At 41.8% G+C, this 20655-nt stretch overlaps 1 protein-coding gene across 1 annotated transcript in view; it reads left to right on the top strand.

Annotated features, from left to right (window-relative positions):
• Positions 1–8558, top strand: part of LOC109922960 — a 52857-nt gene extending 44299 nt beyond the window's left edge. Inside the window, exon 7 of the mRNA XM_048606446.1 lies at positions 7625–8558. Coding sequence (XP_048462403.1) covers positions 7625–7895 — 271 coding nt within the window. The 3' untranslated portion in view covers positions 7896–8558. The remainder of the gene's footprint in view (positions 1–7624) is intronic.
• The last annotated feature ends 12097 nt before the right edge of the window (positions 8559–20655 follow it).

Here is a 20655-nt window from a genome sequence, read left to right as displayed (position 1 = left end):
TTGTTAGAGTTCTTTGATGAAGCAATCAGGAAGATTGATGAGGGCAGGGAGGTAGACATAGTCTATATAGATTTCAGTAAGGCCTTTGATAAGGTTCCACATGATAGGTTGCTCTGGAAGGTTAGATCACATGGAATCCAGGGAGAGCTGGCAAATTGGATACACAATTGGCTTGATGGTAGGAAGCAGAGGGTAATAGTGGAAGGATGCTTGTTGGACTGGAGGCCTGTGCCTTCGGGATCAGTGCTGGGCCCATTGCAGTTTGTTATCAATATCAATGATTTGGACGAGAATGTACAAGGCATGATTGGTAAGTTTGCAGATGACAGTAAAGTAGGCAGTATCGTGGACAGTGAGGAAGATTACCAGAAATTGCAACAGGATCTTGATCAGCTGGGGAAGTGGGCTGAGAAATGGCAAATGGAGCTTAATGTAGATAATTGTGAGGTGTTGCATTTTGGAAAGTCAAATCAGGGTAGGAGTTTCATGGTGAATGGTGGGGCCTTAAGAAGTGTAGTGGAATAGAGGGACCTTGGAGTTCAGGCGCACAGTTCTCTGAAAATGGAGTCACTGGTAGACAGGGCAAGGAAGGTGGCTTTTGGTACACTGACCTTCATCAGTCAGGGCATTGAGTATAGAAATTGGGAAGTTATCTTGCATTTGTACAGGATGTTGGTGAGGCTGCACTTGGAGTATTGTGTTCAGTTTTTGATCACATTGCTATCAGAACAATGTTATTAAACTAGAAAGAGTGCAGAATAAATTTACAAGGATGTTGCCAGGACTCAAGGGACTGAGTTATAGGGAGAGATTGGACAAGCTAGGACTTTTTTCTTTAGAGCGTAGGAGACTGAAGTGTATAGAAGTGTATAAGATCATGATAGGCATGGATAGGGTGAATGCACTCAGTCTTTTTCCCAGGGTTGGGGAATTGAGGACTAGAAGGCAACAGTTTAAGAGGGGAAAGAATACATGGAAACCTGAGGGGCAACTTTTTTGTACACAGAGGGTGGTATGCATCTGGAATGAGCTGCCACTGGAAGTGGTTGAGGCAAGTACGTTAACAACACTTAAAAGATGTTTGGACAAATACATGGATAGGAAGGGTTTAGAAGGATATGTGCCAAGTCCAAGAAAATGGGTTTAGCGTAGATGGACAATTTAGTCGGCATGGACCAGCTTGGGCCAAAGGGCCTGTCTCCATGCTGTAAGCCTCTATGATTCTATGATATGCACCCTGTCCAAAAAAATGACTCTCACGTACACACCACACACACACCACACGCACACATTCTGTTACAGTCCTTCAGGGAAGGAGATCTGCCATCCTCAGCTTGTCTGGCCCACGTGTGACTTCGGGCCCACAGCCAATGTGATCGATTCTCAACTGCCCTCTGAAAAGTCCTGGCAAGCCACTCAATTGTATCAGTTATTATGAAGTTTCAACAAAGAAATGAAGCCAGACGGACCACCTGGCATTTACTTAGGCATTGGAAAAGACAACAGTAGAAACAGCCCTGCTGATTCTGCAAATCCGTCCTTACTAACATCTGGGAGCTGTGCCAATATTTGGAGAGCTATCACAGAGTAGTCAAGCAACAGCCTGATATGTTCACGGAATCATACTTTACAGACCATGTCCCAGACACCACTAATCACCATCCCGTGATATGTCCTGTCCCATTGGCAGGACAGACCCAGCAGAGGTGGAGGCACAATAGTATATGTCAGGAGAAATTCTGGAAGTCCTGGGAGTCCTCAACATTGACTCCTGACCCCATAGAGTCTCATGACTTCAGATTAAACATGGGCAAGGAAACCTCCTCCTGATTATCATGTTCCATCCTCCAGTACTCCTCCAGTTAAACAACACTTGGAGGAAGCCCTGAGGCTGCCAATGGCACAAAATGTGTTCTGGGTGGGGAATTTCAATGTCAACCACCAATAGTGGCTCAGCAGCAACACTACTGATTGAGCTGGTCTGGTCCTAAAGGACATAGCTATTAGACTGCATCAAGTGGTGAGCAAACCAACAAGAGGTAAAAACATACTTGACCTCATCCTTACCAGTCTGTCAGCTGCAGATGCATCTGTCCATGACAGTATTAGTAAGAGTGACCACCGCACAGTCCTTGTGGAGACAAGGTCCCATCTTCATATTGAGAGTACCCTCTATTGTGTTGTGTGACACTGTCACCATGCTAAATGAGACAGACTTTGAACCACATCTAGCAACTCAAAACTAGGCATCCATGAGGCACTGTGGGCCATCAACAGCAGCAAAATTGTACACCAGCACAATCTACTACCTCGCAGCCCAGAATATCTAACATTCAACCATTACCACCAAGCTAGGAGATCAACCCTGATTCAATGGAGCGTGTAGGAAGGCATGCCATGAGTAGCAACAGGCATACCTAAAAATGAAGTGTCAACCTAGTGAAGCTACCAAGCAGGTCTTGTTGCATCCCAAATCACATAAGCAGCAAGTAATAGAGACAAGAGATCCCACAACTAAGTGATCAGATCAAAACTCTGCAGTCCTGACACATCCAAACATGAATGGTGGTAGATAATTAAACAACTCACTGGAGGAAAATGCTTCAAAAATATCTCCATCTTCAATGATGGAAAAGTCCAATACAGTGCAAAAGACGAGGCTGGAGCATTCACAGCAATCTTCAGCCAGAAGTGCCAAGTGGATGATCCATCTTGGCCTCCTGCAGTGGTCCCCAGCATCACAGATATCAATCTTCAGCCAATTTGATTCACTCCACGTGACATCAAGAAACAGTAGGAGACACTGGATAGTGCAACAGCTATGGACCTTGACAACATTCCAGCAATAGTACTGAAGACTTGTGCTCCAGAACCTGCAACTCTCGAGCCAAGCTCTTCCAGAGCTACAACACTGGTATCTACCTGACAATGTGAAAACTTGCCAGGTCCTGTACACAAAAAGGAGGACAAATCCAATGAGGTCAATTGATTGATTGATTTGATTTACTGTCATGTGTACCTAAGTACAGTGAAAAGCTTTGTTTGCAAGCAGTATAGGCAGATCATAATAAGCAAGGACATAAGATCATAGGGGTGAAGAAAACTTGGACAGAGAGAGGCATACAGGTTCCATCTCATAGTACGTGCACGAGACAACATCAACATTAATGAGATAAACATTACTTGACGTTGGGGAGTCCATTCATCAGTCTAATAACGGCAGGGAAGAAGCTGTTCTTGACTTTCTGGTGTATGGTTCAAGCTTCTGTATCTTCTGCCTGACGGAAGAGGTTGTAGGAGAGCATTACCAGGGTGGGATGGGTCTTTGATGATGTTGGCAGCCTTTCTGGACCAATGAGATGTATAAATGGAGTCCATGGATGGGAGGTTGGCTCCTGTGATTGTCTGGACTCTGCACACAATTTTCTGTAGTCTCTTATGGTCCTGGGCAGAACAGTTGCCGTACCAGGCCATTATGCACCCGGACAGTATGCTTTCTAAGGTTTATCCGTAGAAGGTGGTGAAGGTCCTAATGGACATGCCAAATTTCCTGAGTCACTTGAGGAAGAAGAGACATTGTTGTGCCTGTTACGAAGTTGTGCAGAATAATTGTGAATTGGAAGACAGGAAGCTAGAATTTGTTTGTTTTTTAAAAATCTGTGTGGTCCCTTTAAGAGATATAGTGCTTTTCTAAACTCAGAGATTTACACAGAAAATGAGACTGTGAGCAGCTGCAGATTACAGACAGTTCTAAACATTGAAACATGTGTCCATTGGCTGTGTGATTGAAAACCTTAGGCTTGTTTTGATGTTTTGGCCAATTAATTTAAACAAAGCACTCAGTGATTGAAAGCTGATTGAATTTAAAACTGATGGTTTTGACAACCTGAAACCAATCATAAGAAATTGATGTGTCATTGGGGATACATAAGGTTTTTTTTTGAGGAAAAGCAGGGTGAGAGCCAACTGCCATCTGAGAAATAAACCTACTTCTCACACAAAATCATTATGCACTCTAAACAAAAAGGCACCATCAAAGGTGCCATCCCGCTTTTGGCTCAGAGTCCTCACAGAAGAAATTACAGAGCAAACATCCATGACAGCAAGATCAGCAGAAGAAAGGCTGGAGAGACAGTGGAGAAGGCAAAGCATTCCAGGAGACACATTGGGTGTGAACTTTGAAAGACAAAGTTTTAATTTATTGTCTTCTTACTACTTGGATTTATATAAGCGGGCCTGTGCTTATTGAAACAACAGAATCTTGTTTTATTAGGAAATAATTATTAGTTAGAAGGGAATTGTTGGGTTTGTTAGTTCTGTTAATTTGCTCATGGATGGGGTTAAATGAATGAATTGTTACTTGTTGCTTATAAAGTGAATATCAGGGATTCCTTTCATTTAAATACTCTTAACAGATTGAGGAGTAAAGTGAGCTTCTCTAGGTGTTTCATCTTTATTAATTAGAAGGGAACCTCTACTCCCACCATAACAGATTGGGGCTGGTGTTTTGGGTTAATTATCAGAGTGGTTTGACCTCCCCACCCCCACCCACAACAGTGCCTTCTTGACTGTCACTTTTAAGTCCAGGACACATTGTCGATTATCATCACTCCTAGGAACTTGATGCTGTCAACACTCTCAACCTCTGCTTCAATGATGTCAATAGGGGCATGTTCTCCTCCTTTCTTTCAAAGTCAATCATTAGTTTTGCCAATATTGAGAGGTTGTTATCTTTGCCAATCAATCTACTCTCAATTATCAGTAAAGTGATGGAAGATGTCATCAACAGTGCCATCAAGCAGCACCTGCTCAGTGATGCCCACTTTGGATTCTGCCAGGGTCACTCAGCCTCTGACTTCTTTACAGCCTTGGTTCAAACTTGAACAAAAGAGCTGAATTCCAGAGGTGAAGTAACAGTGACAGCCTTTTCATTAAGGCAACATCTGACTAAGTGTGGCTTCATGAACCCCTAGCAAAACTGGAGTCAATGGGAAATAGGAGGAAATACTCTCTGTTATTTGGAGTAAGTTGGTTGTGGTTACTGGAGGTCAGTCATCTCCACTCCAGAACATCTCTGCAGGAGTCCCTCAGGGTAGCGTCCTAGGCCCAACTATTTTCAGCTGCTTCATCAATAACCTTCCCTCCATCATAAGGTCAGAAGTGGGGATGTTCACTAATGATTGCACAATGTTCAGCACGATTTATGACTCCTTAGATATTGAAGTAGTTCATGTTCAAACACAACAAGCTCTGAACAATATCCAGGCTTGAACTGAGAAGTGGCAAGTAACATTTGTGCCACATAAATGCCGGGCAATGATTTTCTCCAATAAGAGACAATCTAAGCACTACACCTTGACGTTCAGCGACCTTACCACCACCGAATCCCTACTAACAACATTGAGGGTTACCTTGACTCAAAACTCAACAGGACTCACCATATAAATACAGTGTCTACAAGAGAAGGTCAGAGGCTAGGAATTCTTCCACAAGCAACTCATCTCCTGACCCCCCCCCAAAAAAAAAACCTGCCCACCATGTATAAGGCACAAGTCAGGAGTGTGATGCAGTACTCCCCACTGTTGCTCCTTTGTTTAAGAAAGGCAGCAGGCATAATACAGGAAATGATAGGCTGGTAAGCCTTACATCAGTGCTAGGGAATTATTGGAGAAGATTCTTAGCAACAGGATTACTTGCATTTTGAAAAGAATGGACTTATTAGGGATATTCAGCATAGCTTTATGCAGGGGAGGTATTGTTTTACAAAGTTGATGGAGTTTTTTAAGGAAGTGACAAATGTGATTGATGAGGGTAGGCATTGGCCTACATGGAAAACAGAAATAGCTGGAAAATCTCAGGGTTGGCAACCAATGTGGAGCAAAAGCAGAGTAAATGTTTTGGGCCCAGTGACCCTTCTTCAAAGGAAACAAAGGAATAACATTGGCTATTCCAGTTTTCTGGGACTTTGCCTGTGGCGAAAGAGGAGGCAAAGATCTTTGTCAAGGCCCCAGCAATCTCCCTCCTGCCTCCTTCAGCCTCATGATAGGCTGGGCCAGAAAGTTAAGTCACTTGACATCTATGGTGAGTTGACAAATTGTATACAAAATTAGCTTGGTCATAGAAGAAGTTGTGAAGGGGTGTTTTTCTGACTGGAGGTTTGTCATGACTGGTGTTAAGCAAGGATTGGTGCTGGATCCTCTATTATTTGTAATTTTTACAAATAACTTCAATGAAAATAAAGTTGGTCTGATTATTAAGTTTGTAGACAAACAGGAAAACTGGTGGGGTTATGGATAGTGAGGAAGGTTGTCAACGGATACAGCAGGATATAGATCATTTTGACAGTTAGGCGGAGAAATGACCGATGGATTTTAAACTGGACACATATGTGGTGATGCATTTTACGAGGTCAAATACAAGAGGAAAGTATGCACTTAATGGCAGGACCGTCAAGAATATTGATGTTCAGAGGGATCTTGGGGTCCAAGTCCATAGCTCCCTCAATGTGACAACACAAGTGGATAAGATGATAAAGAAGGCATACAGCCTGCTTGCCTTCATCAATTAGGGCATTGATTATAAAAGTTGGCAGTTAACTGTAGCTGTATAAAACTTTAGTTTGGCCATATTTGGAATATTGTGTTCACTCTGGTCCCCACACTATAGGAATGATGTGGGGGCTTTGGAGAGGAAGCAAAAGAGGTTTACCAGGATGTTGTGTGGATTATAGTGTATTAGACATAAGGGGAGGTGGACAAATTTGGATTGTTTTTGCTAGAGCATCAGAGACAGAGAAGCGACCTAATAGAAAAGTATATAAAATTATGAGAGGCATTGGTAGGGTCGATGTTCAGAGTCTTTTTCCTAGGGTGGAAATGTCAAATACTAGGGGGCATAGGTTTAAGGTGAGAGTGGAAAAGTTTAAGGAAGCTATGCGAAGGAAGTTTTTTTATCCAGATGGTGAAAGTGCTGCCGGGGAGGTGTTAGAAGCAGACACATTAGCAAAGCCTAAGAGGTATTTAGCCAGACATGTGAACAGATAGGGAAAAGAGCAATATGAACCATGTGTAGCAGTTAGAATTAGTTTAGAATGTCATCATGGTCGGCACAGACATGTTGGGCCGAAGGGCCTATTCCTGTGTTGGACTCTTCTATGTTCTATATTGTTTTGTGACTTCTAACATTTTCCCTATGACAGATGATCAAAAGGGGCAGATATTCAAACTCCTTCATTACAATTGGTGTTATTTTAAATTCAGCTAGACTCAGTGGTAGCATGAAAACCATTGATGATTGTTGTAAAAACTGCCCTGGTTCACTTATGTCCTTCAGGGAGGGAAATCTGCTGTCCTGCCCAATCTGATCTAAGTGTGTCTCCAGTTTCATGGCAATATGGTTGACTTTTAACTGTCCTGTGAAATGGCTGAGCATGCCACTGAGTTCAAAAGTAATCATAGATGGGCAACAAAATGCCCTTTTTCTGTACTATAGCCCTCAATGAATCTATGTGCAAACAGTTCAGTTTGAATTGGGTCCCATAACCCACCAGAGTAAATTCAGCTGCAAAGGACAGAATCAAACTGATGGAATCACTGGATTTGTTTCTGTTGTTTTTGTTTTTCAGAAAGTTGAAGCTGAAGGCACAGTCAATATCAGGCCAGTCCCCCAGTGCTCGAGCCAACCCATATGCCTTCTGGCCAGGCCATCTCTTGGACAAAGTGCGCATGTACCTCCCATTTGCCATGTTACAACACAAAGAAGTATTCTTCAGTAACGTCCAGGAAGATTCTAGGCTCAGTCCCTATGGCTACTACAGCAGCCAGAGCTGGCCCATTAGCGAACAGGGATATCTTACATATGGAGACATAAATATGCACAAGCGCTATTGGCTGTGATTCACCAGCTTGCCCTTGCACAGGACCTGCAGTTTATTCCCATGAACTGTTCGACACTTGGACAATGCAGAAATCAGTCAATTCCTTCCTGTAGTAAACATGAATTGTACAAGTTCTCCAAAGTTTGTCAAAGAAATTTAAAAGTCCTTGCGCAGATAGAAAGTCCAGGACTTCTACTTAGTTGGTCAGGAAACTTTCAAATATTTACCTCTGAAATCAATGGGTAAATATGGTTGGTAAGTATGCTTCATCTTGTGACAGGAAATGCATTAAAACAATTAAAATGCTTAACTCACATTTCTATCATGTATTTTTTTCTCATGTTTACTGACTACAAGTGCTCCCATTAGCTAATCAAAGGAGAACGAGGGGACAGGCTCTGTCTGGATTGCCCCATGAGAGAAAACATCCTTTCAGTATCCATTCTATCAAGTCCTCTCAATAAGATCACTTCTATTCTTCTAAACTCCAAAGTACACCGACCCAACCTATTCAGTTGTTCAGAAGGTGACTCTTTCATCCCAAGAGTTATTTGAGCAAATCTTTGCAGAATTGGTTATTAAATTAATTATGTATTTTCTTGGGTAAGGGAAACAAAACTGCATATTATTTGAGCTGTGGTTTAACTAATGCCCTATAAAAGTGTAACATGTCCTATCTACTTTTATACTTGATTCTCCATGGAACAAAGGTCAGTATTAATTTTCTTCTTAATTATTTGTTGTACCTTGTTAAAACCCTCACTGATTTTTCAATACTTTTATTTTACTCATGTATCAATTTTGGTTTGGAGCTATGAAATGTGAGCTAAAGATGACCTTTGGACAGGGGACAGCAGCTTGTATTAAAACAAAAGAGACAAACAAGTTGTGATTTGTTTGTGAGGCCAGGTCTGAATGTTAATTGCACGTTGATTCTTGATCAAAGTACACCACAGATGCTGTGATACTGGGGAAAGCAGTATGTCTAAGTAGATAGCAGATGTTTGTCTATTCACAAGGTTTTTTTGTCCCTCTGTTCTGAGGGACAGAATTCATTTGTATGTGGAGAGGCAAGGATTAATCAAGAACAGTCAGCATGGTTTTGTTAAGAAAAAGTTAAGTCTGACCAACTTGATTGAATCTTTCAAAGTGGTGCTGAGGTGTGTTGGTGAGGCTAATACTTGGACTTCAGCAAATCTTTTCATGTGGAATTCAATCTGGATAAGTGTGGGCAGGACAAACAAGGCAAACATAATGAATGGTGGGACCCTGAGAAGCACCAAGGATCAGAGGGACCTTGACATGCATGTACATCAGTCCCTTAAGATATCGTGACAGGTGGATAAAGTGGCTAAGAAGGCATAGGGAATACTTGCCTTTGTTAGCCAAGGCATAGAGTTTAAGAGCAGGGAGGTTATGCCAGAACTGTATAAATTGTTAGTTAGGCCACAGCTAGTGTGTTGTGTGCAGTTCTAGAATCCACATTAAAGGAGGAATATTATAGCACTGGATAGAGTGCAGACAAGATTTACCAGTATGCTGCCTGACCCAGAGAATTTCAGTTATGAAGAGAGATTGGACAGACTGGGGTTGTATTTCTTAGAGCAGAGGAGATTGAGTGGGGACATGATTGAGATGTATAAAATTATGAGGTCATAGATATGGTGGACATGGTACTTTTTTCTCTTTAGTGGAAGGATCAATGGCCAGGGGCCATAGATTTAAGGTAAGGAGCAGGAGGTTTAGAGGAGATGTGAAGAAAAACTTTTTCACCCAGAGGGTGGTGGAAATCTGGAACTCACTGCCTCTAAGGATGATAGAGGCAGAAACCCTCATAACATTGAAGAAGTATTTAGATGTGCATTTGTGATTCCATGGCATACAAGGCTATGGGCCAATTGTTAGAAAATAGCAATAGTTAGATAGAGTTATAGAGTCATACAGCGCAGAAACTGACACTTCAGTCCAACCGGTCCATGCTGAACATAATCTCAAACTAAACTTGTCCTACCTGCCTGCTCCCAGCCCGTATCCTTCCGAACCTTTCCTATTCATGTACTTACCCAAATATCTTTTAAGCGTTGTAACTGTGCCCACATTCACCACTTCCTCAAGAAGTTTATTCCACTCACGGACCACCCTCTGTATAAAAAATCTGCCCCTCATGTCTTTTTTAAATATCTCTCCTCTTACTTAACTTATGCCCCCTGGTTTTGAAATCCCCCGTTCTAGGGAAGAGACACCTACCATTAATCCTGTCTATATGCCTCAGGATTTTATAAACCCCTATAATGTCACCTTTCAACGCTCCAGTGAAAAAACCCTCAGCTTATGCAGCCTTTCTTTATGTCCAGTTCTAGTCGCCCAGTTATAGGAAAGATATTATTAAGCTAGAGGGGATTCAGAAGAGACTTACCAGGATGTTGCCAGGTATGGAAGACTTGATTCTTTTTTCTGTGCAGTAGATCTCAATGATTCTAAGGGCAGGTTTCCCTGTATCGATGACACTTCTTAAGTCCTCAGAAGATTTCAGTAAATTAGTAAACATGATTTTCCTTTCACAAAACCATTGTCATAGGCGGATTGCAAACTTTAAAACCAAGCTTTTCCTATTCACAGCATGTGTCCACAGCGGGTTTATTTCTCCCCCTTTTTTTTTTACAGTGGGCCTATATTTTGCCCTTTGTCTCTGTTTCTGGGCACTAAATTTGCAACAACACTGTTAAAGTTAGCCTGAAGTAAGGTTTATATTTCACACAAGATGGAGGGGCGTAAGACTCATGTCACAAACACACAAAAAAAAGTATACATTGACAGATTTGGAAAAGATAATGATAATCAATCAGTAGTAATTTAAGGACAAAATAACCAGGGGATATCAGTTTATCAAGGTCCTTGTTTTAAAACTAGAGTTCAAAATACAAAATTTAACATCAGCAGAATGTCAGTGTGGGAGTTGTTGGTCTGGAATATCGGTTCGGAAAGTGTTCTGGAAAATGGATTGGGAATGTAGTCTGGAGCATTGGTGCGGGAATGTTATTTTAATTATTTGATGCGGGCCATGGGCTTCGCAGGGTGGTCAGCATTTATTGCCTATTCCTAGTTGATCTTGAGAAGTTGGTGGTGAGCTGCCTTCTTGAACAGCTGCAGTCCCTATCCTGGAGGCAGACATACAATACTGTTAGAGAGGGAGTTTGCAACAGTGAGGGAACAATGGTATATTGCCAAGACAGGATAGTGAGTGGTTTGGAAGGGAACTTGCGGATGGTAGTATTCCCATGTATCTGCTATCCTTGTCCTTGATGGAAGTGGTCATGGCTTTGGAAGGTGCTGTCTCAGGATCTTTGACAAATTTATGCAATGCATTTTGTGGATAGTACATACTGCTGCTACTGACCATCAGTGGTGAATGCTTGTGTATGTGGTGCCAGTCGGACAGGCTGCTTTGTCCTGGAGTGTTGTTAGAGCTGCACTCATCCAGGCACAAGTGGGGAGTATAGCATCATAGCCCTGATTTGTGCTATGTACATGATCAAGAGTAGTCTGATGGGGTGGTAATTGGCTGGTTTGAAGGGGCATATGATTAAGGGACCACAGGACCAAAGTTAAACATTCTAAATTAACCCACAGTGAGAAATTGGGCCTGACACACTTGGTTAGATATGGCCTTTGATGACAGGGGCTGTCACTGTCACTTTGTCTCTGGAATTGAAGTCTTTTGTTCATGTTTGAACCAAGGCTGTAATGAGACCAGGTGCTGAGTGGCCCTGGCCGAACCTAAACTGGGCATCACTGAGCAGATTATTACTGAGCAAGATTTGCATGATAGCACTGTTGATGACAACTTCCATTCCTTTACTGATGATGAAGAGTAGTCTGATGGGGTGGTAATTGGCTGGAGTGAAGGGGCATGTGATCAAGGGACCACGGGGCCAAAGTTAAACATTCTAAATTAACCCACAGCGAGAAATCGGGCCTGACAGAAAAAAAAATCAGCCAAATTAGATTAAACAGCAACAGCAGCTATTGGCTACAGAGAACAGTGGAAACCATAGTCAAAGAGGTCACAAAGGATCAGGGGGAACCAGTTACAATCAGCCCAAGGGTTGTGTCTGAGAGGAGTATCAATCAGACCTTCTGGCACCTTGACTTCCAGCCAGGACTGGACGCCATGCATTTTACACCTCCTCGGCATGGCAACAGTGAAGGGTGTAGTCATGACCCCATTGGATGCTTTGAATGCCTGTCATTACCTTATTGGCCAAAGGCCACAAGAACATTCTGGAAAGTCCAGAGCAAGGGGAATAAAGACACACACCTGGAGGCCACACCCTCAATGAACACTTGCTGCAAGATCCATGGCAGAGGACTGCGTGGCAACCGAAGAAGACCCACCCTGACCTGCAGGACACACCTTCATAGAAGAGAGCCAACCCCAAGTCAGACAGGATGGGTATTCCAAAGACCCAGCTCCAATACATGGATAATATTCTTTCTCAGGCAGATAGATCTAGTTAAAGAGCATATGTATTTGTGTGAATTTGGGAAATACATTGTGTTTTTAATAACAAATATTTTGTTAATAAAATTGAGTTGAACTGCCAACCAAATTCTGTGTCTCTTTAGAGATAGTAAGAACTGCTGATGCTGGAGTCTGAGATAACACAGTGTGGAGCTGGAGGAACACAGGCGGCTAGGCAGCATTAGAGGAGCAGGAAAGCTGACATTTCGGGTTTGAAGAAGGGTCCAGCCTTTTCATCTACTGACCGTCTCCCTGATGTCTTCATGCAATATCTCATCCTTAGTTCTACCTTGTATGCTCATAGAATTCTACAGCAGAGAACAATGCCCCCTCAGCGTCTGTGCCAGACTAACTATTTTATTAGCATTTTCCAGCACTTGGCAACAGCCTTGTGTCTTAGCATCATCAGTGCATTCCTAATTATTTCTCCAATGTTATGAGGGTTTCTGCATCTGGGTAGGAGTGTGTCTGGTTTGGAACATTGGTGAGCAATTGATCATAGGATCATGAAAGGCCACAGCACAAAAAAAGCCCTTCGTCCCATCATGTCCAGGCCTGTCAAAACAACCATCTAGTTATTTTAATCCCATTCTCCAGCAGTTGGCCCAAAGCTGTGTATGCCTTGATATTGTACATCTAAATACTTATTCAGTGTTGTGAGGGTTTCACCTCACCACATTTACAGGCAGTAAGTTCCAGATTCCCACACCCTCTGGGTGAAAATGTATACAAGTCACCCTTAGCCTATGGTCATTGATTCCTCTATCAAAATAGAGAGTTTCTTTCTGTCTACCCTATCTATCCCCCTCAATTTTATTCATATCATTCATGTCTCTCTCCCTGCCACCCCACTCCCAGTTCTTAATCCAGTCAGAAAAACACCCCTCAACCATCAAGGTTCACTTCCTGCTACTGAGCCAATTGGGAATCCAATTTGCTAAACTTCTTTGGATAACATGGGCATTTACCTTAACTATCAGTTACCAAAAGCTTTACTGAAGTCCAAGTTGACTACATCAAAAGCATTACCTTCATCTATACAGAGATAGTAGGAACTGCAGATGCTGGAGAATCCGAGACAACAAGGTGCAGGGCTGGATGAACACAGCAGGCCAAGCAGCATCATAGGAGCAGAGAGGCTGACGTTTCGGGCCTAGACCCTTCATCAGAAAAGGGGGAGGGGATACGCCTGGTCACCTCTTTGAAAATAAAGTCAGTTAGGGTGGTCAGATGTGACCTCCCCTTCACAAAACCATGTTGACCTTGATTAATTCCAGACTCAAAACGCAGATTAAATCTGTCCACCAGAATTGTTTCCAATACTCTCTCCACCACAGAGGTTAGACTGATTAGCCTGAAATTTCCTGACTTGTTTCTTCCCTTGTTGAGAAATGGTTCCATGTTGATGTTCTCGTTCAACTGGAGGACAGCCATTGTAGAATATAGAACAGATCCTTCAGACCACCCCGTCTGTGCTGGCCATGATGCCATTTGAAACTAATCTCAGCTGCCTGTACATAATCCATATCCCTCCATTCCCTGTTCATGTGTCTGTCTAAATGCCTCTTTAACTTTGCTAGCATATCTGCTTCTACCAACTCACTTAGCAGCATGTTCCAGACACCTACTACCTTCTGTATAAGAGATTTTCCTCACATTTCCCTTAAACTTGTCCCCTCTCAACTTAAACCTATGTCCCTACATTGACTCTGGAGAGAGTTCTGGAAGATTATTGCCAAGTCCAGTCACATAATTTGTTAATGCCCGTATCTTTTTATTTTTCCACTTTTTTAAATTGGGGAATGAAGTGGAAAAGGACTAGTTTGAAAAAGCTGCACTTTTTAAAAAAGATACTGACACTCATAAGTGCTATTTAGGCAGCTATTTGTTCAAGCAGTGGTGGAAGCCTTGTTTCCAGATGAGATGGAGCAAAGGGTTTTGTATAAGTGGTGCTTTGGCTAGCAACAAGTAGCTCAATGGTGTGTGGACTGGAGGTCAGTTATTGGTGACTAAAGCCCTCTGCCTGCCAAACAACTATGCAATTGGCTCCTAGGTAGCTGAATAGCTGAAACCATTGGATCTCTGCAGAAGGAGCTGTTTTTGCTCTCCAGTAAAAAGCCTGAAGCTAGTCAGTAGCTAGTCAGCTACTTACCCTTTCCAGTTGCTGTAAGCTGTGATTTTTAATTGAAAAGTCAAAGACCTTTATAAGCGTGAACCAGTTACCCTGGGCATCCTGCAACCAAGTGAAAGAAGGAAGATCAGAAAGCAGTGTTCTGCTCAACACAAGAATCATCTTTGCAAACCCTGCAGACAGGGGCTAGTGAACTGTCTTGCTGGTCTCTTCACTGCCCTTTTTCTGTCTGTCTGTCTGTCTGTGGGAACAATGGAAGTTAATAAGGCAGGTAGAGTTATATGTTAATTGTTCATAATTGCTTTTCTGTACTTTGAATATTTAATACATATGAATCAATTCTTTCTTGTTAAGTACAGAAACCTGGTCCACGCATTCTATCAACCAGACTCTGAAAGACAGGTGTATCGGGAAGTCTGCATACTTTTACAAAATCTTTTAACTTCTGTGACGACTCTGGGAATAATGTAATTTGATTTCCAGTGTGCTACCCCAGTGAGGCGTAACAATTCAAACACATTTTTTGAGGGATGTTTATTGTTTATAAATCAGTCACTATATGAATGCATTAAGGTTTTGTTTTTACTCCATTCATTACACCATGTTGACTCTGCCTGATTTGAGTACTGTGAAAAGTAATGCATTTTGTCAAAGTGTTTCATCCTGCACTCATCAGGACAATATATAAGATCACCAATTTAAGGAGAAATCTTACATTTATACTTTGACATGAGAGTGCTGATTGGTTCGCAAGGTAGACTGATTAGTAGAGTGTTGCTATGAAGAATGCAAGGCTAATAATGATTGACAGTTAACTGCCAAGCTTTTTTAAAAGTTTAAACATTTAATTCGGGTCAGATCTAAGAAGTGAGTGTACTTTCACCTATTTTGTTAAGTTGAAACAGTTACAGTTAATGTACATGTTTGTTATGTCTGCAATGAACAGGGCTTAGTGTATTAATATGTAGCTTGCAGTAACTGCAAGTGTTCCAAACTCTGAAACTCACTGACAATCCTAAATTATTTATCAGAATTCTTTGTGCACCTGATTATTCAGCAAGTGTTGTCCAGTTGTGGAATAATATCTAAAGTTGAGCATTATTGTCACAGCCTTGATGGGAGAAGTATGCTAGTAATCAAGCCCCACTACTCCATATCACAAATGTATAAATGACCAGTTGAATCACCAGTATGGTTAATTAGCCTGTCCTATTGCTATCCAGGACAGATAAAACTCAGTAGGTTTCAAAAGTCAAAAAGCTACATTGTGTTTAAACCCAAACATGTACACATTCATTAACAAATAGGGCAGACAAGACAAACAGTTCTGTATGAATATCTGGGTAAAAAACATAGCCAAAAAGGAGCATATTCTATGGATCAAGAATCTTGAACTTAGGGTGGGAGCAGATACAGATAGACTTCACAAGCACCTCTCTCATCAAGTAAGAGTAAACAATATTGTCTAGTCATCATTGATCAATTTACGAGATGGGTAGAAGTGTTTCCCACCTCGGATTTTCAGCCACTACTGTTGTTCGAATGATGTTGGAGGAGGTTATTCCTTCATGGGGAATGTCATTCCAGACAGATTCAGATAGGAAACTCAACTTACAGCAAAAGTAATCAAGGAAGTTTGTAAATGGCTGGAGATAAAACAAAAGTTCTACATTGAGTATCATCCCAAGAATTCAGGCATGGTTGAACAAATGAATTGAACGGTAAAAAAGTTTTAGCTAAAGCCAGTCAGGGCACAAGGAACAGATGGAGAGATCTACTACTTAGTATCCTGATGGGACACAGAGTAACATGAGCAGAATGACTGGATTGACTCTATACACGTTAATGTCAAGAAGGGTTATGAGACTGCCAGGGGACGTTGTAACAGGGAATAAGGATGTAGGACCAGTGAGAGAAAGAGCTTGCAAAAGAATTGTGCAAACAGCTGCACGGACTAAGACAGGAGGTGAGTGTCCAAGATTGGCATGACACTAGGAAGTTCTGTGGAACAAAGGAACCTTGGTGTGTTTCTCCATAGATTTCTGAAGGTGGAAGGGCATGTTAGTAGGGTGGTGAAAAAGGCAAATGGGGCACTTGTCTTTATCAATCAAGGCATAGAGTACAAAACCAGGGAAGTCACGATGGAGTTGTATAGAACTTTGGTGAGATGCCAGCTGGAGTCCGGTGTGCAGTTCTGGTCACCCTATTACAGGAAGGATGTGATTGCGCTGGAGGGGATGCACAGGAGATTCATCAGGATGCTGCCTGGGATGGAAAATGTAAGTTCTGAGGAAAGATAATATAGGCTTGGGTTGCTTTCATTGGAGCAGAGAAGACAGGGGTGATCTGATTGAGGTGTGGAAGATTATTGGGGGTATGGACAGAGTGAATAAGGAGCAGCTGTTCCCCATCATTGAAAGGTTGGTCATGAGGGGACATGGGTTCAAGCTGAGGGGCAGCAGGTTTAGGCGGGATATGAGGGAAAACGTTTTTAGCCAGAGGGTGCTGATGGTCTGGAATGCACTGCCAAGGAGGGTGATAGAGGTGAGTTGCCTCATAAGCTTTAAAAAGTACCTGAATGAGCATTTGGCATATCAAAACATTCAAGACTATGAGGCAAGTGCCGGCAAATGGGATTAGAGTGAAGGTCAAGTCTTTCTCACATGTTGGTGCAGACTCGATGGGCCAAATGACATCTGCACTGTATGATTCTATGATTAAGATGAGGGGCAACATTTCTCTTGAGATGGAGGGGAACAGGCAAGTACAAAGTGACTGAATAAAGAAGGCAACACAGAAGGAAAGGGTGGACTTTAATAGAATAAACCTTTCAACAGCAGCAGTACTTTCAACAAAGCAGGATGAACATTCAGAGGACATTTACTGAAATGCACCTCCATGCATTGCGACACTCTATATACAAATAAATAATGCCTCATGATTAAATATAAAATTTGAATTTACAAAAAGATCACTCAATTATTTTCATGAAATCACATTTACAAAGATGATTTCACAAAAAATGTTGATGAAACAATAATGTAGAGTCTGCAACATGGCAGACATAAACACCAAGAAATTATTTGCTATAATACGCTGTCCATAGACAACCTATAGACTGCGTTCTGTGTAGGCTGTTCCCAGGTAATATATCACTGGAACACACCATCTCTCTTTAAACTCCTGATGCTGTATAAGGTGAAACTGCATAAAAATAACCTCATTGTTATAAGCATTTTTTTAACAAAACATTGTTGTCATTGCATTTTAAACAACAGTTGCGAATATAAATAAAACATCGAAATGACACACATCGATGAGTGAGTCACATTGGGTTAGAACAAGATATTCAACCATAAGTAGAGTATCAGAGTTTATAACTAGGAAAGCAGTGTCCAGAATATGCAAATTGCAATATGTATAGTTCATACTTAGCAGTGCTGTGACAGAATGAAGTGAGCAGTTTGTGTGCAGTGAGCAGTGAGTGAGTTGAGCAGTCAGTGGTGATAGTGTGGTTAGTAATGAGTGAAGGGAATGTGATGAGAAGTTAGTGTGGTAAGCAGTGAATAAGGTGAACAATGAATGATGCCAGCATCAGGTGTGGTACACAGTGAGTGAGGTGAACACAGATTGAAGTGAGCAGTGAGTGAGGTTAGCAGTGAGAGTAATGAACAGTCAGTAAAATGATAAAGATAAGCGGAAAGTATGATTGGCATTGAGTGCAGTGAGCAGTGAGTGAGGTCAGAAATGAGTTTGGGGAGCAGCAGCTACAGTGAGCTGTGAGTGTGAAGCCAGCAGCGAGTGTGATAAATGGTGAGCAGGGAGTACGGTGAGAAAGGAGTGCTGTGAACAGGGATTACAGTGTGCATTGAGTCTGAAATACAGCGAGCAGTAAGACGTTTGAGAAGTGAACAGTGTATAGGGTGCATTAGTAATCAGTAGTTTGCGTAGTAAGTAGTGTCATGAATGTGAGGAATATGTGTAGTCATCGAACCATCACAGAATCCCCTTAGTGTAGAAGCAGGCCATTCGGTCCTTTGAGTCCACATCAACCCCTCCTAAGAGTATCCCACCCAGACCCAGACCCATCCCCTTACCCTATCCCTCCTTTTTTCCATGGCTAACTCACCTAGCCTATACATCCCTGAACACTTCGGGCAATTTAGTATGGCCAATCCACCTAGTCTGGACATCTTTGGACTATGGGAGGAAACTGGACCACCTGGAGGAAAACCGCACCGATATGTGTGCAAATTCCACACAAACCTCAAGAATGGGATCGAAGCCAGGTCCCTGGCGTTGTAAGGCAGCAGTGCTAACCACTGATCACCGTGCTGCCAGCAGTTGGCACTTTATTCCTGAAAGGTGATAACTAAAAGAAATTAGAGTTTAGGCATTCCAGAAAATATAGGGAGCAAAATCACACTGTGGATTTCAAGCAAAACATATACTACTGATTGCTGTCAACAGTGAACCTCACAAACCTTGCAGTACCTCTCCATATAGAAGAATGCTTCATAAACTATTGGGTCAAATAGCACACAAAATTGTGCATTCTGGAGTGAACAATTGTTGAAATACAGGATAGCTTCCACACTGGATAGTAAATCAGAAGCTGAATAAATAACTAAATTAATAAGCACACAATTGGAAGTATAACTGATGATGTTATTGCTTGCCAGTGGATAAATGAATCATATGACAAACTCAAAAAGCCTTTGATAATTATTTCAACTTGAGAATGAATATGTTGAAAAGTGTAAGATTAAATAGAAGAGTACAACATCCAGTTAATGATCTCTACAGGCTACAAAGAGATGTGACCATGGTGAGCTTAAAGTCAGAATTCATAAGAGATTGGATTGTTGTTGGCATTATTGTTGGGTCTTCACCAGATTTATTACAGTCCAAACACCTGACTCTGCAGAAAGCCATCAGATTGTAAGTAAAAGTGAGTAAAACATTAAGTTCAGAAGGAATCACAGATCAGTCACAGTCCAAACACAGATCATTCCAAAGAGAAGGTAAAATGTGGCCCATTTCTTCAAGGACAAAGCCACAAAAGTCACACCAGGTAAGCCAAAGTAGTGGGTAGGACAGACACCAGAATCTGGGCTCCATCTCCACCAACTGTTTATTCCTTTACACTCACCAACTCCCCACCGGCCACCCTCTGTCTTCAGCATATATACCACGTTTTCCTAGCTACAATCAGTTCTGTAGAAGGGTCACTCAGCTCAAAGCATTAACTCTGTTTTCTCTCTGCAGATGCTGCCAGACCTGCTAATTTTCTCCAGCAATTTCAATTTTTGTACCAGCCAGTAAATGTTCTTGCCAGTGATAAGAAGCAAAGAAACCTCACTGATGTAAACAATACCCAGCTTTAAAAATTGAACGCTTTTCAATTCCACTCATAAAAGAAACAAGAATGAGAGGGCATAGATTTAAAGGTGATGTGCAAAAGAATCAAAGGTGATGTGAGAAAAGAAATCACTCGAGTGAATAGTTAGGATATAGAATACATAAATTGTGGTGAAGGTGGGTTTAACTGAAGCACTCAAGAGGTCAATGAATGGTTATTTGGATAGAAATAATATGCAATGATGTGAGGCAAAAGGAGAATCTTGGCACTGGATAACAATGCTCATTTGAAGAGCTAGTGCAGGCACATGGGCCAAATGGACTACGTCTGCACCATAACAATTTGCTGATTCAGTAGGTAATTTTCAGAAAATGTGCTAACATGACATAGCCACAGAAAGCAAAAACAAAAGAGCAGAACTATCCACACAAATAGATAATGAAGTAGAACAGTCTTAGTAGAAGACAAACCCAAAGTTTATCTCGGGGAAATCAGAGACGAAGACCAAACATTTTAGCATGAGGTAATTTCTGTCAATAGGCAGCTCATGGATTTCAAGTTTGAAATGGGAGCAAGTGTCACAATATTATCAGACAGCCAGCTTTGATTGACAAAGCGCTACTTACAGCTGACAGAAGTTCAACATCACGGTCCTTTGGCATTGCACTTAATTTCTTCGCAACCGACAATGTTCACTCCTGGGTGGAAGTGTATGTACTGACCTCAATCTCATTCAAAAGGTGGAGTGAAAAACAAAAGATGAA

The sequence above is a fragment of the Rhincodon typus genome, chromosome 16, assembly GCF_021869965.1.
Source record: "Rhincodon typus isolate 14 chromosome 16, sRhiTyp1.1, whole genome shotgun sequence".
NCBI classification, from domain to species: Eukaryota; Metazoa; Chordata; class Chondrichthyes; order Orectolobiformes; family Rhincodontidae; genus Rhincodon; species Rhincodon typus.
Note: the sequence above shows the minus strand (reverse complement) of the source record. Positions and strands in the feature narration are given on the sequence as shown.